At 42.7% G+C, this 21,315-nt stretch overlaps 1 protein-coding gene across 3 annotated transcripts in view; it reads right to left on the reverse strand.

The window, feature by feature from the left end:
- FGD5 (FYVE, RhoGEF and PH domain containing 5) overlaps positions 1 to 9,648 on the reverse strand; it is a 63,814-nt gene extending 54,166 nt beyond the window's left edge. For 2 of the 3 annotated variants that reach the window (XM_071756433.1, XM_071756432.1), the window contains exon 1: positions 8,876 to 9,020. In XM_071756433.1, the coding sequence (XP_071612534.1) occupies positions 8,876 to 8,888 (13 nt within the window). In that variant the 5' untranslated portion in view covers positions 8,889 to 9,020. Of the gene's footprint in view, positions 1 to 8,875; positions 9,021 to 9,509 lie in introns of those variants that run through there. The other variant, XM_071756434.1, reaches the window with a different exon arrangement.
- Positions 9,649 to 21,315: the final 11,667 nt, after the last annotated feature.

A 21,315-nucleotide genomic window follows, 5' to 3' on the forward strand; every position in this document is an offset into this window, starting at 1 on the left:
ACCTTCTGTACTATTTCAGTATGTAGTTTGTAGGATTTCAGTATTGAACAAAATTAGTTTTACCAACAGATCAATGTTTAACTCAATCCAGCCATGCTGAAGTGAACACTTAGCGCACAGACACACCCTCTTCCCATCTGCTATTACCATGGTAACAAAACACAGAGTTACATTCTGGTTTTCAGACAACATACTCATGTCGGATAAGATGGTTTGCTGCTAGTTGGGCTAATACTTCACACTGGTTATGCAGCAGAGCTATAGAGCACTGAATTAAATACGGCCAAAAATGGGAAGAGAGCTACTGGTTAAACTTAAATTCAGTTTTCAGTGTACAGCTTCCTTAGTCCTTAAGTAAAAAGATCCTTCATCTTCCTGTTAATGCCAGGACTCCTTGGAGGGACAATCTTCCCTTCTATTTTAAATTATATTTAAAAGGAAATTATCTTGCAAAATAAGGCCAGCCAGGGTGGAAGTGCTGACAAAAGTGTAAGGAGTTCAAGCAGATTGACAATAAGCATTGACATATATTAAGTCATATATGGCCAGTGTTCTCACAGTACAGTTTACAGCCATTTCCAGTTGTCTTGGCCCTGAAATCATTATTCTTTAAATAACTACATGAAATGCTGAAAGGCTGCATAAATAGGCAACACTAGGGATCTTCCCTCAGGAGATTTCAGATGAGATTAAATATGTGGTGTGAAGAATCAAGCACACCAGATGGTTACAGATGGTAAAAAGTAAAGAGATGGGGTTGCTCTTACTGTTTCCTAGTCATCAATAGGCAAATACATGGATAATAATTTACAGGTAATTACTAGTTAATTAATCAGAAATCATGGGAAAAGGGGAGCTCTCCATTTCACCATGAGAGAAGGTGAATTATGGGAAGCTTGGGGAAAAAGAGGCAGGGAGACCTGAATGATCACCAGTGTCTGGTACTAGAGTGTGTACTCTAGTTTCACTGTATCCACTGCTGCTTTGAGCTGCAGGGCATCTAATTATTGAGATCACAGCAGCTAATCTTTTTCTCTGGATTATTTTGGAAACATTATGTGCCAAATGGTTCCCAGTTGCAGCCAGCAGCAAGTCTGCAGAAGTTTAAGGTTGCCAGAGTGCTGAAAAATGTTGCCAATTAAAAACAGGGAGAGAGTAGAAGTGGATTGTGAGTGTTGTATGATTGTCTCCCCAGCGAGATCTACCTTCTGGATTTTTAAATAGTTAATGCAATGACTAAGCATCCTAAACTAAACTTCTGGTAGGATAATGCACAAAGTGTTACTAGCTAAAATTGAGTCCTTACACCTTTCCTAACAGAAATAATCAATGGACCCCTTACCACCATACTAAGGTGTTTTTAGGCCTAACTCCAAGGAAGAAACATCCTTTAGAAGGTATTGCACTACTCCTGCACTGTCTGGCTTTTCCTAGAAATGTCTATCCAAGAGCAGGACACAAATACACCTACTCAAGGAGTACACTGTGCTTCAAGAAAGCTGGGTCCTCTCACTACACAAGAGTATGTAGTCAGAAGACAAAGGGAAATGGTTTAAAACTTGAAGAGGGGAGATTTAGGTTAGACATTAGAAAAAAAGTTTTTACTGTGAGGGTGGTTAGACACTGGAACACATTGCCCAAGGAAGCTGTGGCTGCCCCTCCCTGGAAATGTTCAGACTCAGGTTGGATGGAGCCTTGAGCAACCTGGTTTAGTGGAAGGTGTCCCTGGCCATGCAGGGGGGTTGGAACTAGATGATCTTTAAGGTCTCTTACAACTCAAACCATTATGATTCTACTCTGTTCTGAGATGTGACAAGGCTTGAGCATAGTCTCTACATTCTGAACCTTGGTCTTATCCGATGGAGTGTCTCTGCTGAAATACTGAGTAAGAATAAGCCTGGACTGTAGAGAATACCAGGATCTCCCAAGCTTTGTCTTATAAACAAATATGAAATAAAATAATGTAATGGACTGATTTCCTTTATGTAAAGTAACCACACAAACAACTGCTATAAAAAAAATAAATACCTTGAAGACAGTTTCTTGCATTCCCTCCAGAGATAATTTCTACAGCAAAAGAAATGAAGTAATCTTGGGATCTTCCTTCTGCTACCTTCAATAACATTGCCAGGGGATCTTACAGTAACGTACTCTGTTCACTCAGTATGTTAGTAACAGCCATTGTTAATGTCCTACGCTTACCCACTTGTGCCAGCTACTGGTCACTACCGATTCGTTCCATAGAACTGCTCTGTGTGTTATCTTTCACAAGGATCCTTACATTTTTTTTTTTTGGGGGGGGGGGGAGGAGAAGTAGGATGGGGGAAGGCAGTGGGAAGAGTACAACTGTTTGTTTAAAAAGTAACCCAAACAATTACTAAAAAGAATAGACCACTGTTTGCCTTTTATCACTACAAATTCATTCTGCTTCAGTTTCTGCTTCCTTTGCTGTCTGAGCTACTTGAAAGGTTCTGGCTGTAATTTCTAAATGGAAACAAAACAACATTGCACCATAAGCAATGTGTATGTGAACAAATAACTGTGCATGTTTATTTTAGGATGTGTTTTATGTTTGAGACACACCCACCTTGTGCTTAAAAGGAAACTCTTGGGCAATAGGATTTTCTTAAGCCTGCTCCTCCCCTTATTGTTTGATGCTTCCTTGTACTGACAAGGACCACTTCCTCTCCTTACCCACCTTCCTTCAGGCAAACTTGCATTTCAGCATTGTTTCATTCCTGCCATTGCCCATATTAAACTACATTACTCTTCTCCTCTCTAAGGTGCTAAGCAGTGAACAGAAGCCTAGTAGCTCTCCTGGAATGGCAATCAACTCATCAGCCTTCACTGTTTCAGTATTTCTTTGAAACAATAAACATTTTTTAGTGGTGTACTGCCCGAAACACTGCAACTGCCAACTTTCAAATGTTTTTGAGATTTAGGAGTAAGTCTATTTAGAATTTAGTTAAGGCTTTTAAGAGACCATATCTAACACCCACAGCCCATAGCTGCTGGTTTTGGGATGAAGACCTATTTAAACACTATAAAGTTTCACATTTACAGAGATATTTGTAGATGTGCCCCAGGCTGGTGGTCTTCGATGGTGGCCCAAGAAATTACTTAGCTCCACAGTGCAGACACCAGTTCCAGCCTTGACTGGTGCCACAGTCCAGTTCAGGCATATTTTAGGATGCCAAGAGTAGCTTTTTCTGAGAAGTGAACTTTTGTGGTCCTGTGTTTGATTCATGCCCTTATCATTAGGTCGACTCACACATATGCTGAAATGGGAAAGACTGAGGACAGAGAACAGAAATGCACTGCATAGTTCAGAGATCTGCAGGGCTTTTGGATCGAAATGACAATGCAGGTGGAGGGACCACATGCAACAGTGGGATGAGACTGCACCAAACCTAGAATCAAAGTGAAAAACAATGTATACCAGTCCTGTGTATCCATGCTTAAGTCTAGAAAAGAGGTGTTAACATCCACAGGGAAACAGAAGGTAAGAGGGAGAATTTTTAGGCAAGGGCATCAGAAAGTATTGTTCATCTCTGATCAGGAGCTATATAATTCCACTCAGATGTATCAGAATAAAGTTAAAAATTGTCTTCTAGAAAGGTTTGGTATGAAGGCAGTAAAAGGTTGCTATAGATCTTACTATTATCCTTGTCTTATTCCTATAGTGAATTGCTAATTTTAAAAACAAAGCCCGTTAGTTCCAGTTAGTGCTGCCTGGCTTTTATCCCCAGCATTTGTTACTGTTTCTTCCACTGTTTTTAAGACCCTGGTATTATTCAGTGTTTCTCCAGGGAAGACATAGTCAGCTTCATCTCCAAACATTCTTCATTCTTGTTGGTAAACAAAACAAATTAGTTATTAAATCCTTGCAGTTGAGCAATGTCACCTTTAGTAAAGTTTTTTCTATTGAAATTTTTCTTAAGCTTTTCAAATTTTCCAGTAGCAGCTACAAAATACATAGGGCACCACACCTGTAGGAAGAATTCTACAGTGAGTACTGATGTTGCTGCCTACAGAATTCAGTCATTTCATGGACAAAGTTTGCAGTATTCTCCATTAGATTGTTACTGTATCAGCTTAACTTGCTTGTCCATCCTGACCTCTAAATTCTTCCCAGGGCTGTGTTGCCTGCTTGTTGCCTCTAAACTGAGCTTTACATACTGTTAAGTATAGTTTGTTTGAATGGATCCAATGTAAAGATTCAGATCTGTTAAAATAACTAATAACTGCTTTGTTATATACCTTTTGCCACTCTTTATATCATAAAGTGGACACTGTAATCTGATACTTTACTATTTGCTTTCCTACCAAGGAAAATACTGGATACTGTCAACATAAACCTGGTCCCAGCACTGCATACCACCACTTGATAATGTTACAGACTTAATGACTAAAGAGATTCACTACTGCCAGTAAGCCAGTCCTCAGTCTAATTAACCCCCACTTAATGTATGTTGTATAAATGCTTTTCTCTATCAGAATGCACTGCTAAAACATGACACAGACATCAGTGCATGTCTTTGCATCTATACAGGTGCTTTTATCAATCAAATCTGTAACTTTTTCCAAAGAATGGAATCCAGTTCCCCATTTAAAGCAAGCCAAGTCCCACTATTAAGGAAATAATAATAATAAAGCAACCTTAAGAATAGCAGTAAATACCAGAATTAGTTTACATGTCACTTGCTTAAACACTATCATAGACAGAAAAATTATTTGCATCAGGAAGGACAGAAGCTGCTTCATGGTGGCATTTCTATTTTATGAAGTAGGCAATGACATGAAAACAAAGAACTTGCCCTGTACCAGCAGCCATCATGCTCATGCTCTATTTCACTTAAGAGCATACCAGTGCTAAGAGCTCATTCCCATTGACATGAATAACCTCTGCCAACTGCTAAAAAAACCCAGAAGCGCATGAAAACAGTGTGACTTTCACAGGTAGAAGCTTCAGCTACCAAAACAACAACAACTTCCTACAAATCAGGACAGAGAGGAAATTCTGTAACTGTCGAAAACATGGGTTTATATTTTGACCATGATGTTTACTCCCAGAGGAAAAAAATATTCTGAGAGGACAGTTGAGAGAGCTTCCTATCAATAAACACCTGGGACAGCAGATGAGGACTGGGTTTGGACCTGGCCAGAACATGGACACCAGCCACTATAGACGTACTGTCAGGAATGTAAGGCAAGCCAAGTACAGTCTCCTGAGAACTCCTTCATTACATTTCCAGCACAGAAAGCTGTAGGTTTCAAGTATTAGTTACAATTCTACCTGTTGTCAAAGTCAGACAGGGTGTGTTCAAGCTGCCTAGGTAGAGAAGCCATTTTAATGCAATTCTAATCTGTGTAACCTGCTTCAGTAGGTTAGAGATTAAATAGATGAGGTAGCATGATTTACAAAGGAAGTTTCCCTTTGAGGGGTTCATCTCATAAAGCACCAGTGCTGCCACTGGTAAGATCCCAGGATATAATGTTAGTAACTGAGATATCATTAATTTTGCCATGTTCACTGCAAAAGTAGTTCTGTTTGTTTCATGGTATCTAAATGCATAACTTATTTCACAGTGTCTGATTAAAGTTTGAAATGAAAAATGTTGAGTAAAAAATAAAAACAGTTGCATGGGAGTCACTTGAAATTGAAAAAGTGTCTAGAGCAGGGTTTTCTGTTCATGCCAGAGTGCAGATCTTCCTTTCAGATGGGACCTCAGTCCAGATTTAGGTGTAAACTCCCACTTTGACTTGTACAGGAATTAGGTGCTTAGATGTCTTCTAAAAACTGGCGCTGTAGGCACTTGAGATCTTAGGTCCTGTTTGAAGCTGGTGAGTCACTGGCTTTTAAATGCTTCGCACATTTATGAAAATTATTTCAGTTTCTGCATTCTGATACTTTAGAAAAACATCTATCCACTCTTACCATTCTATAAATGTGCGATCAAAAGTATTCCGTTTATAGCAAGAAGGCTTAGTGAGTGCGCAGACAGACCTATAGAGTCAGTAGTAACCATCCCATGGGAATTTTGTCTTTTTACAAATCTTAATTGAAATATTAACAGTTGGACTGCTAGAGTGCATCCCCACTCTGCAGAAATAAATCACTGTTCCATACAGCTACTGGAATCCATCCTCTATTATTACATCAATGTATTATGTCTCTAGGATAGATCAACAGCTTAAAAATTCTCTTGCTATACAACTCTCTTTGTAGCCATGCAACCAGAAAACATCTCACAGAGAAATAGTTCTGGGGAAGAATCAATCTACAGACAACACAATCAGAAAAGAAGGAAAGACCAAAAAAATCTGAATACTAAAAATTCTTCAGCATTTTCACCTTTTCTAGCAGACACAAGTCTTGATAGGGCTGGGGGACCTAACTATGAAAAACCACATCTACTTGACAATTAAATAATCATTGTTCTAAACTACTGGCATGTATTTCTTTCTAATGTAAGTGTGTTTTGGTTGTGATTTCACAGCATTTCACAACAGGAAGTTCAAACTGCAGCAGACAGCATATATTCACCTGTTGGTTTATATACTGCTCACTAGGAGCCAAAGAAGCTGTTGTTTAAAATTCTCTCACAGGTACATCCATCTGGCAGCTTTTCCTGTATCACTTTCAGAAGCTGCTGAAAGAATATATATTCTGCTTACATCTCTGAGCAATCTGGAGTCTAATATCTGTAAAATTCTTCCTACAGGCAGCATAATTTCAGCACTTGGGAAACAAATCAGGACTTGGAGGCTGGAAGGTCCTGTGTGTGAGGCTGGGAGACAGGGGTCTGTCTCTTACCACAGATTTCCTGTGACCTTGGGTGGATTGCTTCATCTCTCTTTTCATATCAGTTCCACATCTCTGAGGATAATCCGTATCTCCCTTCCTGTTTTCTGGCTGCTGTTATTTTAATTTCTGTGGGATCAAGATCAAGGCTGCCGTATATGCCTGCACATAGGACTCTGCTCTGTTGTGCTGTCTATTAGTCAGTGTATTTCAAAGATTGCTAAAGCTGTTCCCTCAGTTGTGCCAGTCAATAAATGGCCCTCTCCTTCAGATTCAGTAGGAAGTGCTGCTTTGCACTGATGGGAGAGACATTCCTTGCATTGTGTGAATGTACAAAACAAAGGCTGAGAAGGGATATGAGCACTCTATAAATACAACCTAGAGGTAAACACCAGAGGAGGAAAAGAACTATTTTTAAGCAAAAGGACAATGTAATCACATGAATAAATGGTGTTGAATCTGTCCTGGAAACTATAAGAACTACCAATGGTAAGAGGTTTCAGTTTTGCAAGAGGATAGCAGGAGAGACACCAAAAATGTTTTAAGATACAATTTAATGAATTACTAAAAGGAGTAATATGATCTTGTGTTCTGTAACAATAGGTACTGCTTTGGCTAATGGAAGCAGTCCCATTCAGTCCTAGATTTCAGAAAAAACAAGACTGCTAGTAAAATTTAAGGGGATAGATCTGATATTCCTTACACTGCACTTCCCTTACAACAGGATCAGATTAGAGACGGTCTGTTTTAAATAATGGAGAGATGAAGAAAGAGGTTTGAACATCATGGCTAAAGCAGTTTTTGGCTGACTTACTCAAATTCAAATGTTTGTCTCCTGGGAAGGACACAGTCCTGTCCAGAACGGATCCAAAAATGGAGTGGAAATGTCACCAGTTTTTGTGTAGAAGGGTTGTCTGCCTCCCCACTTCAAGGGGAAAGAGAACCTTTTACTTTAAACTCTGAGTAATGGTATAACATGATGATACCACAACAGAGGGCTGTGTTTGACCTAAAAGATCCTTTCCAGTCCTATGTTCCTGGGGCTTGGCAAACAATGATTCACACTTTCCCAACACATGACAGCTGTAGGGCAAGGTACCTAGCCGGTGAGATCTCTGGGCTTCAGGATGTACACATGTAAGTGAGGTGCCCAGCACCTTTCACCTTCTGGAACTTGAAAACAATGATATATTTTAGGGGTAACAGAAAGGAATTGTTTCTCTTCCTCTTTAATTCTAGATGCAGCATTAGTTCTTTATAAATAATTCCAGAGTTAGTAATAACTGTTTCCTGGACTGTTTGCGTTTTTTTTTTATACGTGTGCCTTGCCCCTGAAAGCGCTGGTGGAAAATTTAAAGTTTTCCCCAATTTTTCAATGACTTCTTTTAACACGGCGCTGTCTTTGATAGCAGTTCCCTTCTCATCCTGTCTTTCTCACCTTCCCAGTTTCCATCAAGGAAAAATTAGGGGAAGCTGAGAGAAGGAAGAAGGAAGGGTTTCTTGGAGAGAAAATTGCCAAGAACATTACTGCCCCGAGGACAGACTTTCGGAAAGCAAGTCACATAAATTTCCCGGGGTTTTTGTGAGTGTGTCTGGAGGCAAAACGGGCGCGGAGCCGCGTCCCTGGGCAGCCGCAGCCTCCCCGACCTGCCAAGCCCCGTTCGCCCCGACCCCCGCTTCGGTCGGGCTCGCTGCCTGGCCCCGTCCTGGCGGGGCTGGCGACGGGGCCGGCACAGCCCCGCCGGAGGGTGTCCCGCGAGAAGCCGGTGAGCACCTGCCGGGGCGGGGGTACCGAGCAGGGCCGGCCCCGCACGGAGGGCGCGTGGCGGAGAGATGCCAGCCGCGGTGGAACGGCCCTGGAACTGGCGGCCCCGAGGGAGGAGGAGGGATGCCGGGACGGGGACGGGCAGTGCGAGCCCCAAAGGAGTAATGCCCGGCCGGTGTAGCTGGCCCCGGAGGCGAGGCGTGCCGCCTCGAGCGAAGGAGAGTACCGGTACCGGAGGAAGGAAGCCAGCCCGGCGGCTGCCAGCCCCGGGGAGAGGCTGTCGGGCAGCGGACCCGCGCACTTACCGGCGTCGTTCATCTTCCACCGACACTCTGCCGCTCACCGCATGGTCCCGGGGGGCGCCGCCGCCTTCGCCCCTCGCGAACGCGCGTGCGGCCCTACACCCCGCGGGGCAGCGGTGCGCGGGGGGCGGCGGGGCCAGCGCGCGGCGGGCGGGGCGGCTCGGGGGCGGTCAGCGCCGCGCGCGGCCCGTCGGGGGCGGTGGGGCGGGGCGGGGCGCGCGGGGCTGGGCAGCGCGTGGACATCCCCGCAGCGGCGGCTGCCCCGGGGTCGGGCGGTCGGAGGGACAGACGGACAGACGGATGGAGCGGCGGGCGCTGCGGAGTGCCCCGCTCCCTTGTGCATCCCGCCCCCACCCACACGTTCCCCCTCGCGCCGTCTCCCCCCTCCCCTCCCTCCGTGCCTCCTCCATCCCCTGCCGCCTTCCATCCCACCCAGCACCCTTCATCCTTCCTCCTCCCCATCCATTCTCCCCAATCCACCCCCGCGTCCCCCGCGTTCATCGTTCCCCATCCCACCCCTCCGCTCCGCTCCCCCACGGGGCGTGGCCGCCCCAGCCTAATGAGCCCGCAGGGAACGGGTCTCGGGGCATCCCCGACCTGCCCCTTGTCCCGGAGCATCCCCGGGAGTCGCCAGCACCTGCTGTGGGAACGGTGTCTGGGAGTGGTGTCTGCCTGCGGGGCGGCCCCACGCGTGCTCAGCGCAGCTGCAGACCACTCCATGCTGCTGCCTGTCCCCCTCTCCCATCAGCCAGCTCCCGAGTCGATGGAGTTAACGCAGGCATCCTGTGGCTGGGTCCCTCTCCCTGTCCCTCTCTCTGTTTGCAGGCTGGCAGCGGCACTAACCCCCGGACAAGGTTGGATCGCCCCCTTCCTCTCAGTGTAGGTTAATCGAGCCCTGCTGCCTTTCCCCGGGAGCTGGTATTGCTTGCACAAGAATGCATCTTTGAAAATTTCTCTCCCCGGGCAAAGAAATCCCTTGAGGGCTGTGCTGGTCTCAATGATCGCTTCCTTCCCTAGCCAGGGAGGGGCCATTTCTCCTTAGGGCAGCCACCCCGGAGTTACGAATGCTGGCAGAATTTGGGTGAGGGGGAGAAGCAGCACATTCTACCCGTGCAGTGTGTGAAGCAGGCAGGTCCTGCTTTGACATACTGAAACCTACAGAAATCAGGACTGTTGCTAGCATCATCCAGTGCAACTTGTTTCAGATCCTGTTAGTTCTGTTTTGGCGAAGTACCTAATAACTAACATCCTGCTACTGGCAGATGCTCTGTAGTACAACCAAATTGCTTTTTCCTGACCTTTCAGTGCTGTCTCATGGTGACTAATGAGGTGCAGTGTGCATAGACCTTTGAAGAGGGAAAGCAAGCAGTGAAGGAAATGGAATGAAGCCCTTTTCTGGGGGCTAGAGTCTCTAAGAAAGTATTTGCAATCCTGTATAAGATGCACAGATTCACAGTAGGGCAAAGATACTGTGATACTGCATAGGTTTTTAACCAAATAACCAGTTTGTGAAAAACTTAATGGAGCAAAGAATGACTCTTTTCTCTCTTTCCTGTTTGTGGTGGTTTGGTTTTTTTTTTTTTGGGTTTTTTTTTTGGGTTTTTTTTTTGGTTTTTTTTTTTTGGGTTGGTTTTTTTCTGTGAAAGAAGCTAAACACTCCAGAAGAAGCCTGTACTTAATGACAAGGGGACAGCTCCTGCTCCTTGCAGTGTGCTACTAGCAAGGAGGTAGGCATTAGCCATGATTACTTCTGTGACCCATCTCTGAAAAGGCTGAATGCGTCTTACAAGTTCCTGTCTGCCTGTTCTCCAGTCTGCTTCCTGCCCCAAAGGGCAGGGTGCCAGGATACCTCCAGGAGCCGCTGACTCCTGCCTTTCTTTATTCAGATGCGATTGGTTTGAACTTTGAACTGGTTTGTGTTGGTTAAAATGCAACACATGTACTGCTAGGCAATATTGCCCTGCTCACCAAGGAAGGTATTCGTGAGCAGTTCAGGATAATTTTGGACTCTGCTGCGTTATTGTCAATTAAGCTATAACTTGGGTGCACTAGGGAAAAAGAAACATAGCCGTGCAGTCATTGCTATCTTAAAAAGTTTGGAAGTATATTCAATAAGCAAAAGGCTTATATTCTCTTTATTGTCAGTCTAAAATACAATCAAAGGTGTAATTTTCTGTACTGAAATGATGAAAAACTTAAGGAGCTTTATAGTTAAATGGAAATAGGAACTTTAAAAGAACTGCTTGAAATTTATAAGTTTATTCTCTAATCTCTTCAAAATATTATGGGTAATGATCTGTATTACAAGCAGAAGAATGGGAAGGTGAATGCATGTAAAAATCTTAAAACTCAGGTTAACGTTTTAGGCTTATAGGTCCCCATCCAGCAAATGTTTTAAGGAAATGCTTGAATTTAAGTATAATCTGTTTTAAGCAGGGCTTCTCTGTATTCTTAAATAGAGAAGCCCTGTTAGATCAGAGCTATTCTGTCATGTTAGTCTTCTTTTTATCATGGTAACATAAACTAGCTCTCTGCAACTTTCATGCAGCTCTAGGGGCTCTCTCATAGTACACTACCTATGCAGCCTAACCGTAATTTTTAAGCCTCTTTATGTTATTACTTAGGGATGTTCTTCAAGATGAGGTGTCCTTCATTACAAGCAGTCTTTCAGGGCATTTTTGATGATCTTTTATCCTGCTGTCTCTTAATCATTAGGATTTATAGGTTTGGGTTTCTGATTTTGGGGCTTCTTTTTTACAGTTTCAGTGTTAATGGCCTTATTAAAATAAATTTTTTCGCATGGTACAAAAAAAATGGCACTGGGGAAGGGGGGAAAGAGGAGTTGCCCCAAAATGACATAGAACCAAACTTCCTAGCAGATACAATTTCAGAAACTAAAATTTTTGCAATAAATCTTTGCAGAAAAAAATTTCTAAGTTTTACATTTACCGGTTGTTCGTGACTAACACTAAAAACATGCTGGCATTATCTAGTTAGAGATGTTCATCACAGACTGCAGGAGGCAGTAAATTTTGAGGGATAGTTGATGTGTACAGATCCCAGAATACTTAAGGAGAGGGAAGCTAGAAGGCCAGTGGAGTCAGTTTCTGGGACACCACTCTGTGTTTGTGTTCCTTACAAAAGCATACCACTGGGAAGTCGACTAAATATGCCTGACTTTCACTTCATGAAATGACCACCTGATTGATTCACTTGTCATTTTCAGTAAAGGGCCCCTAGCAAGAGCCCCAGCTCTCTCAGGAAGGAGATTTGTGTGCCTCCCATTCAGGTTGATGGTGCCGTCAAGATTCCCCTGAGGCATCAAGCTTCTGAGATTTCTATTGCTTTGTATTTTTTTTTTTTTTTTTTTAAAGAATATTGGTAGGCAATAGTATAAAATCTGAGAGCTTACACAATGCCACAGTTTGATCCAGTCATCCCTCACTCCCATGGAGATTTTCTTTCCTTCTCAGCTGCTCAGAAGACTAATTCTCAAATCCTTGTTCAGTTTTGAGCAAGGATGTCGTACCCAGGAAAAGTGAAGTTTAACTTAGATTGGGCAAAGATGTGTCCAGAAACATGTTTATTTTTACTCAATGGGATGTGAGCTCCTGCACTCCAAGGCACTTGTTGCCTGTGTTTGCAAATTGTAAGTAGAGCTCCCCTGAGAGAATCAAATTGGGAGCTGAAGCATGGCAGATAGGTGCTTCAGATGTCACTCAAAGTGAGCTAGTGTGAGGATGCATACCTTTAAGGCTAGTGTGGTATGCAGGTGTAAAAGTGACATCAGTGGAAGAAAGGATGGGCACTGAGTCAAAAAACATGAGGCTTGGCATAAATAAAGTCAACAGCACTTTCAGCTTTACTAGGGCCAGAGATGAATTTCACTCCTGGAGGTCACTAACACTCTTGATAAATTTCATATGAAAAAGGGGAAAAACTCACACCCATACGGAGACATTTTGACTGGTTTCCTGCGTTTGACGGAACCCTGCATTTGACACCCCCACTACATGCAAGTCTGCTTTGGCAGTGAATCATCAACAAGAGAAAAGGTTAGGGCAGTGATGACTATTGCTACCTCTGTGCATTGTTTTGAGCCACAACAATTAATTACACGCCTCATTTTTATCAGGGCCATATACTGGGTGCAACCTGCTGTGTGAGAGGTACATATAGGGAGGAAGCTCCACGCCCATTTCCTCTTGGTATCTGGATTTGTTTTGGTCTCGCTCCAGTGTCAGTCTCGCTCCAGGCACCTTCCACCACAGGTCCTTTCCTTTAACTCTGCAGCCCCCTTATCACTGGGGCCTCTGGCAATGGTGAACCTTGGTTGCATCAAGCAGCACAGCCACTGACCCGAGCGGGGCTGGCAGCTGCCTTCTCCATTTCCTGCCCAGGCATCTGCTGCCTGATTGGAGGAAAATAGTTCTTAAAACTTCTTCAAAACAGGAAACTTCTCTTCTCCCTGCTTCCTGAGGTACAGGAACGGTCTCCGCAGCAACCTCTGGACAAAGAAGGATCCTGTTAACCACTGGGGTGCCATAATGGATACAGGGGGAGGTTGTATTTCAAACCACAGTCTACCCTGAAGGATGCAAAGTGCCTCTCTGTGCCCCACTGCTTCCAGCCCTCCGTGCCCGCATTGCTGCCTCATTAAACAGTTTTTTTTTAGTAGATGATACTAATAGTTAGTTAGTAGATGATAACCCTATCCACCGGAAGCATTTGTAAACAGTTTTCATGACTAAGTATTGATCTGGTGTCAGCAACCTCTAGAACATAATTTTTTAATACTATCCCTCTACCTTCATATTGGAAAGGTGACTAAACACATTTTGTTTTGGTCATGGTGTAACTTAGTATTAGGTAGTTCTTTTTTTTTTTTTTTTTAATTTTTTTTTAATGACCACTTCTTGTATCCTACAAGTATCATGTGTGGCTAAGAGGTATTGAAATTGAATGCTTTGCTCACTGAATAGTTCCCCACTTGCGATCAGGCTACCTTGAGAAGTCTGAGGTGGGGCTTTTAGAAAATCCCTTGTAGTGTGAATGCAGGACATTTTAGTCCTGGAGAAAACTACATTCATGATTATAACTGGCAGTTTTCATCCCTGAAGGACCATTGCTAGCAGAGCCAGTGGAGCATAGCTGAAATGACTGTTAAGTTCTGTAATTCTTTATTTGCACGAACAGTCAAAACTTTGGCTTTAAAATTAAAATTTTGTGTGTTCTTTTAAAAAAAAACTTGCAGGTCAGCTGCATCTGAAAGGGGCTGAAGTGCACCTCATGGAATAAAGGCAAATGCTATAGGTGAAAATGGTAAACAGTGAGAAATCCTCGTTGTTATTTTTTGGTTTGACATAAATTTTACTTAGCACAGCAAATTCAAAGACATGGAGCTGTCCCTGTCTGCTCCACCCGTAAGACTGAGCCATTTGGATGTCTGAGTGTTTTTCACAGTGTTCAGTCTAAAGGAAATAGAGCAGTAGGACACAGCAACCTCCAGAAGTTACCCTTTCCTTTGTGCTCAGCTCCTTTCTCACCAAATACTTCCTGAGAGTGCTACAGGGGAAGATCCCCTTGGATGATCCGGTTTCCTGCCAGTGAGCTCTGCTGTTGACCCCTCCTGAATCCAGGATAATTGTTTTGCATCTGTCTGAACCCCCATGACTGGCTGAGTATTGATGATCACAGGGGAAGCTGTTACCTGCCTGTGGCTTTTGTCTGCTCTAACCAAGTCACCTGAAAGCCTTTGCCAGTAGTGGATGGGGAGGCCTTATGGTAGAAGGGTTTCTCATTATGTTCCCTGTGATTTTCTGTACACACAGAAGCATGTCCTTTCACTGCAAGTGACTTCTAAAGGGAGAAGCACAGTTTGCTGAGAGAAGCACTTTATTTTAATAAATGTAGCCATCAGGGTCATAAAGCGAACCCACCTTCATCCCCCTCACCAGATTAGGTGAAGAAACACTAGATTTTAAATTTTCGTACAAACTGGATGTACCTTTTCTTGGTTTAGCCTAGTTAAAAATGCACAAAGAATGTAACAAGACGCAAGAAACTGCTATGGTGTTTCTGTTACGTATTCTTTGAGGGAAAGAACCTAAACCTAGCTTTTACAAGTTGATGTATTGCCGCATGAGGAGAGGTAATATAATGGAAACATTTTTTACAACAGGCACAGATTGTGGGCTAAACTGCTTGTGACATTTTTAGTCCCCTGATGCTAGCTCTATTAGGAGGCTAAACTGGGATGAAGAAGTTCTGAAATGCCAGAAAGTGTCTTATCTCCCTCCTTGTTTCTTCAATCTCTCTCATAGGCAGCCAAGACCATTTCTTCCCTTTGTTCTTCCATGTCTAGAGCAGGCCAAGTGTTTTCCAGATTCTGTGTTGTTACTCCATATCCTTGCTGCAGTGATAGTGCACTTCAAGCAGAGGTACATGTGAGGAAGGGTGCGAGGCTTTCCAGCAATGCTGACTCACTTCTCACTGAATCAGGTATGGCTTTGCCTCTAGCAAGCATTTCTAAGTCATTGTAGCTGTTCAAAGATGCAAAGACCCCTTTCATTCCTAATTTTGATGTTAGGTTTGTACTTCATCAGGATTACTCTGTAAAAGGTATCTGACCAGCTCATTTCTTTGGATCACTTTTTTGTTGTTGTGTAGGCCTAACTGCCACAGAAATACTGCTCCTGACTGAATCAGTCCCCAGCTATAAATTCTGAACATTTTTATACATCATGGGGGGAAGAAGGTGCACAAAAATAAAGTTTCTGTATGGCTATTTTTGTCAAAGCAGAGCAATAGTATCTTCTGCTTACTTTCTGTTAGTACTTTATCTCAGAAGCATTGAGCTCTGAAATTAAGGATACTTGGCATCTCATAAATTTGTGTCATTGGTTGTCTTTCAAGTAAAAAAACTATCTGAGGTTGAAAAAAACTTTCTGAATTCCTTACTATCTGGTCTAGAGTGGAATCACATTGCAACTTCTCCCACACTTGGTGCCCTTTTCTCTATCTACGTGCAAATCCCAGGCTCAGATCTTCAGAGACAGAGTATTAAGAGAAGTGGAGGAAAGTTCAGCTGAAGGGATTGTTGTATGGAGGACCGAAGTTATAAGGCACACAATAATTGTATGTGCTGGGTGGTAGTATTATTTATGGTACCTCTAAAGTTGGGCCAGAGATCCCAGAGTTCACTTGAGATCCAAAAAGAGATTAAGAGGGACACAGTTTAATCAAGCAACATTATTAGAAGCTATGTAATTTTCTTAAGTGTTTTGATTTATAAGGACAGATATGACACACTAACATCATTATTAGTATGCCTGTGAAGCAGTGGGCCTCTCCCTACTCCCTCGTCTGATACATCCATTAACGTAATTAATTCTAATAATGGAGACAGTGTCATCATTTTCTCTATCCCTTCTCAATGCATGGAACCAGACTCCTGTGTATTCCCAAATGTTCTTTCCCTGCATCATTTTTCAGACTATATGTTCAGAGCTATGGAGTACCCACTAGCTCATATATTCTTAATGTGCTTAAAAGTACTTTGGATTCCTAAAATCAAGGTATTTAATTTTGAGTTTGTGGATTTTGTTTTTGTTTTCTGGGAACTAGGCAATATTTTACCTGGGTTTACATCACTGGACACCTTCACTTTGATCTAACTGTGGCTGAACCAGACCCTTTTTATGGTCATTTTGAGGATGTTTTTTGTGTGCCTTAGTACAACAAAAATGATGGAATCAGCTGTGTATCAGATTGGTTTTAGCTCATTACTTCCATGTAGTTACAGCAAAGATACAGTGGCCTGTACATTTCTTGCAGTGCTCTGCACACCTCTTTGCTGAAGCCATTAGAATTCAAGTCTTGCTAGTTGTGGGAAATTTTTGCATCTCTCCAAATGTGTCCTTTTTGTTGCCATAATGAAGGACTCTACAGTCCTGGAAAGTTTTGTGATTTCAGCATAATGAGCACTGAGGAAATGGGTGGAAAAATCAAAGAAAAGGACTTTGTTCTACCTTTTTTTTTTCTTCCTTGGGCACCTGTTTGTGGGATAAGAGTTTAATTCCATTCTTGGCAGATCCTGTTGAGCAATGGTGTGCAAGGGCTCAGTAAACAAGTGTATTGCTTTGGGAGCAACTGTCTTTGCTACATGCTACATAGCAACTTTCTTTTGCTACATGAAGGGAGTGAGAGTATGGAAAGAGAAAGATCTGTTTCTAAGACTCACTGTGCACTGTAAGAGGAATTTAGCTCCTAGTTTATGATGTCTTTATACACCCACAAGACCATCCTGGACACTGAGACCTGCCAGTCTACTTACATGAAACCAGAGTTTGGGGTTTGGCTATGGTCAGGCTGTGGACCTGGTGTATTCTGCAGGAATCACTCCCACTGAGGCTTTTTCACCCTCCAAACACAGGAACCTTTCTGAGGGCAGTCTGCCAGGAGTTGTACTTCTCCAGCCACTCTCAATGGTGCAGACACAGTCTGTCTCTGCCCACATACCCATCCTTGGCTTGTCATTTTACCATCAAATTATTTACAGCAGCTGGATAAATGGGTGGATTTCTAGATTCTCTTCTCCACGGATAGCTTTGGAAAAAGAGGACTGCAGCTGACTTGGAGCCAAAAATACATTGGATAGTAAGGCAGATCTAAAGCAGCAAGCGGCCTCAAGTGAGCAGTAAAAAAACACAAAACACAAGCAGCAAATAAAAAACATGTTTTTCACAGCAGGGACTTAATACATCCTTAATTTTTTTCAGTGAAAAAAAGGACCTATTTGTTTCTGGCTTTTAAAAAAATAATATTATTTTTTGTGTATTTTATGTATACAGCTGATAAATATATCTGTGGATGGACTTTCAAAGAAAAACATGTTTTTCAGTCTCTACCAGCCTTTTACTTCCTTGCTTTCCACAATTGCAGGAGTGAGCAATGAGGAAGGTGGGGGTAATTGTGCCTTTTACTATATGTCTTTTTTTTCCCAGATCCAGTTTTGCTTACATGTCTAGGACAAGGCAAAACATGTTTTCCTTCATCAAGAACGGAAACGACAGCTATTTTTTCTGTTGGCGTAAAAATACATATATATTCTTCTGCTGCAGAGGTTGAAATTATGACTTGCATTTCATTTGTAAATAACATATTGAGACATGCTGGCATTTTCCAGATTGTCAGATGAATAAGCTCTTGTGAGGGCTTATGGTTTTGAAGAATAAGTGTAAAAAATTGTTGTAATTAGGCATCTGTTTGTGCATATAAACATGATGTTTTAACAGGTATTGGTTTTTATGTGCAAATCTATAACTGGATTCCAAATTCAGAAATGGATCTAAAGTTACTAGCATGGTAAAAGCTGAGAAACTGTGTAGTATTATCTCATTTATATAGCATTTATTGTAGATCGTATGTCTAATAGGGTAACTTGTAAGAAATATTCTAGGTCTTGTTTAAACACGTGCATGACACCATGGTGAGCTTTTTCTTAATACATATTGTATAGATACACCGAATGAGACTACACATACTGATGCTCATTACAGGTGTGGAAGACCTTAGTAGATCTTAGTACTGCTCATGGCTGCACAATTTCTAGAAAATCTTGTGGGTACACGTAAATGTATAAGCACATATTATTGTGTACGAAATTTTAAGGAGCAGTCAGTGGGCCTGAATTTTGTTGAGTCCAACTGCAGCTCATTTGAACTTGACCTGCAAAAATGGTAACTCTCTACAGCTCCGGTAGCAGCTGTAAGGGCTGTGAATGTTCATGGGCTAAAAATCTTTTAAGTGGCCTTGCAAAAAGCTGAAGAATCTGAATTTTACTGTCCACTTTAGAAGTCTCCTTATGGGTGTTTTCTGCTTTTAAATTCTTACTTGTAGCCTGACCTTACGCATTCTGGGTCTTGCTCTATATAAATAATTTTCTTATTCTAATTAAAATATTTTCTTCTAATTAAAATATTTTCATTTCTTGGTGGAGCGATATGAGTGAATACTCATTTAAATTACTTTAGACAAAGCTGTTGTTTTACATTTCCCTGGAAAGCCATATGTGAGATTAAGTGATCTTGTGCAGATAAAACAGGTCTATTGGGAATTTTTACAAAGCTAGAAGTGAAATAAAATCAGGTGGCTAAACAAACTGGTGAAATAAGATAGTTGGTCTGGTCTGACAGTTTGTCTGGTAGAACAGGTACGAAAAACAACAGCGATTTCAGTGTGTCTTAAACTTTAAGTATCATTCCCTATTACTTTTAGAGTAAAACTTCTCATCTGTTTTCTTCGGTTGATTATTTGTGCCATAATGACAAAAGTTGAGGGTTCTTAGTGACATCGTGCTGGCCAGGGTGAGATACGCAAAGAAAAAGCTTGCATTTTAGCTTGGTATTAGAAGAGCCAAAATTTGTATTGGGACTGTTAACCTGGAAGGTGCTGTGGGTCTCTTTCTATCTAGCTCCACAGAGTGTACAACACAGTATCCCTTCCTCCCTTCCCCACTGCCAAGGAAACCTCCTGGGATGGTGTAAAGCTGTGCCTGGTGCCATCAACTGGTATGAATGTGGTTTGTACAAGACAGGAGATGAATGCCTAGATAGGTCAGCTGTGTGTGACCATCACACCTCTTTTGCTTTCTCTGTGGATGTGGCTCGTACTCTGGTGGTATCATTGTGTTGGGAATGCTACTTTGATGGACAGGTAAACAAATTATCTGGGTCATGCAGTGTGTGGCTAAAGCAGGTCATCCCTCATTTTACATGACTTAGGCCTACAGGTTGCATCCCCTTCACCACTGAGTCCTGTCTGAGGGGTTTCATAGGGCTCTTGTTTTTTCTCCAGGGAAAGGTCTACTGTTCATTGTAATGTGCCTCTTTTCCCTAGGAAACATTCATGTCTTTGCTTATTTTTATACCTGTTGATTTCCTTCTGCTCAAATGTTTTTTGAAGGCTAGCGGGGCGTGGAATGTAGCTTGCATTAAATGCAAGCCATGAGCATTTTGGCAGAGTTTTCCACCCAAGAAGTCGTCAGGGGTGGGCAGAGAGGGGTTTCCCTAACCAGGCCAGTGTAGCAGGATTCTCATTCACCAACTGCAGTGAGCACCACAGGGACATCATCCTGTCACTTTTAGCACTGAATTTATGTCGCTCTTTTTTACCTCCCGAGAATTCTGGGAAAGCAAAGTCTCCTTCCTCAAAAACCTCAGCACTCCTGTATAATTATTTCCTTGGAAAAATTGCCTTCCTGTTTTCAGCCCCTCTCCAGAAGAGCCTCCGCACCCCTGGGCAGCTCTTGATCAGCCTCCCGAGGAGCTGGACCCAGCCCTGCCCCAGTACTGCCTGCCAGCCCCCTGCAACCCCCAGCACCCCCAACATCATCACCCACAGCCCAACACTCCCGACACTGCCAAAACCCTCCAACACCCCCCAGTACCTCCAGCATCCCCCAGGGCCTGGCAGCTGTGGAGCGAGGGGCTATGCCCACATCCTGGTCAGCCAGGCAGCCCCAGCCCCCCAGACACTGCCCCTGGTAGCTCAAATGTGCAAATACAGCTGCTCTTTATGACTCTGTTTTTCAAGGAAAACCTTCAGTATGTATGTTCAGAGAAACAGGGAATTTCCACTATTTTTCTCAATGTCCCCCCACCCCCACCCCTTTGGCCTTCAGACACACACATTGTGTTGTTTTGACGTAATTTCAAGCAAATATTTTGCCACCAAGAGGCAGTGCAGGGTCACAGAGGTCCTCCAGGCTTGGGCTCTGGGTTTTCAGCCCTCCCCAGTAAACAATAGCTCTATAACTCATTAAAACTCCCTTTTGATTACTTTTTCCTGTTTCTGATTGTTTTGGAGAAGCAGGGGTGGATTCCACACTCAACAAACCTCTTTTTCCTCCTGCTGCTAAATTTAAATGTCTCTGAACTGAAAGGAGTTGCTGATCTCTTTGACAATAGCTCCATCAAATAGAAAATACAACCGTAAACAAGATTTTAGGCTATTTATAGATGCTACAAGGGAATTGGGACTTGGTTTTGCAGAAACTTTTTTACTCTAGGAAGTTTTTTTTTAATCTGTCTTTTTAGAAAGGAGACTTACCTTAACCCTAGCACTTTCTCTCCTGGTTACTGTAGCCTTCTTATTTTCAAATTTAGTAATTTTCATGTTCTACCATTGTGGCCTCCATGAAATAAAGCTAGAAAGGGCCATCTTTGCCTTTCTCCCATCCTCTTCAAATTCATGCAATATCTTTCCTGCACATCACTGAGTCAGCACTCCTGTCTCTGTCTCCATCCTTTTTCACTGCTTTTTATTTTTCTGATTGTAAGTCTCCTGATCTATATGATTTACCTGTAGGAACCCCTTGCCCAGCCAAGTTCCTTGCCAATTTGTATCATCCATCCTTTTTTATAGCAGAAATAAGCTCCTGA

Source organism: Heliangelus exortis, chromosome 12 (assembly GCF_036169615.1).
Source record: "Heliangelus exortis chromosome 12, bHelExo1.hap1, whole genome shotgun sequence".
Lineage (NCBI taxonomy): Eukaryota > Metazoa > Chordata > Aves > Apodiformes > Trochilidae > Heliangelus > Heliangelus exortis.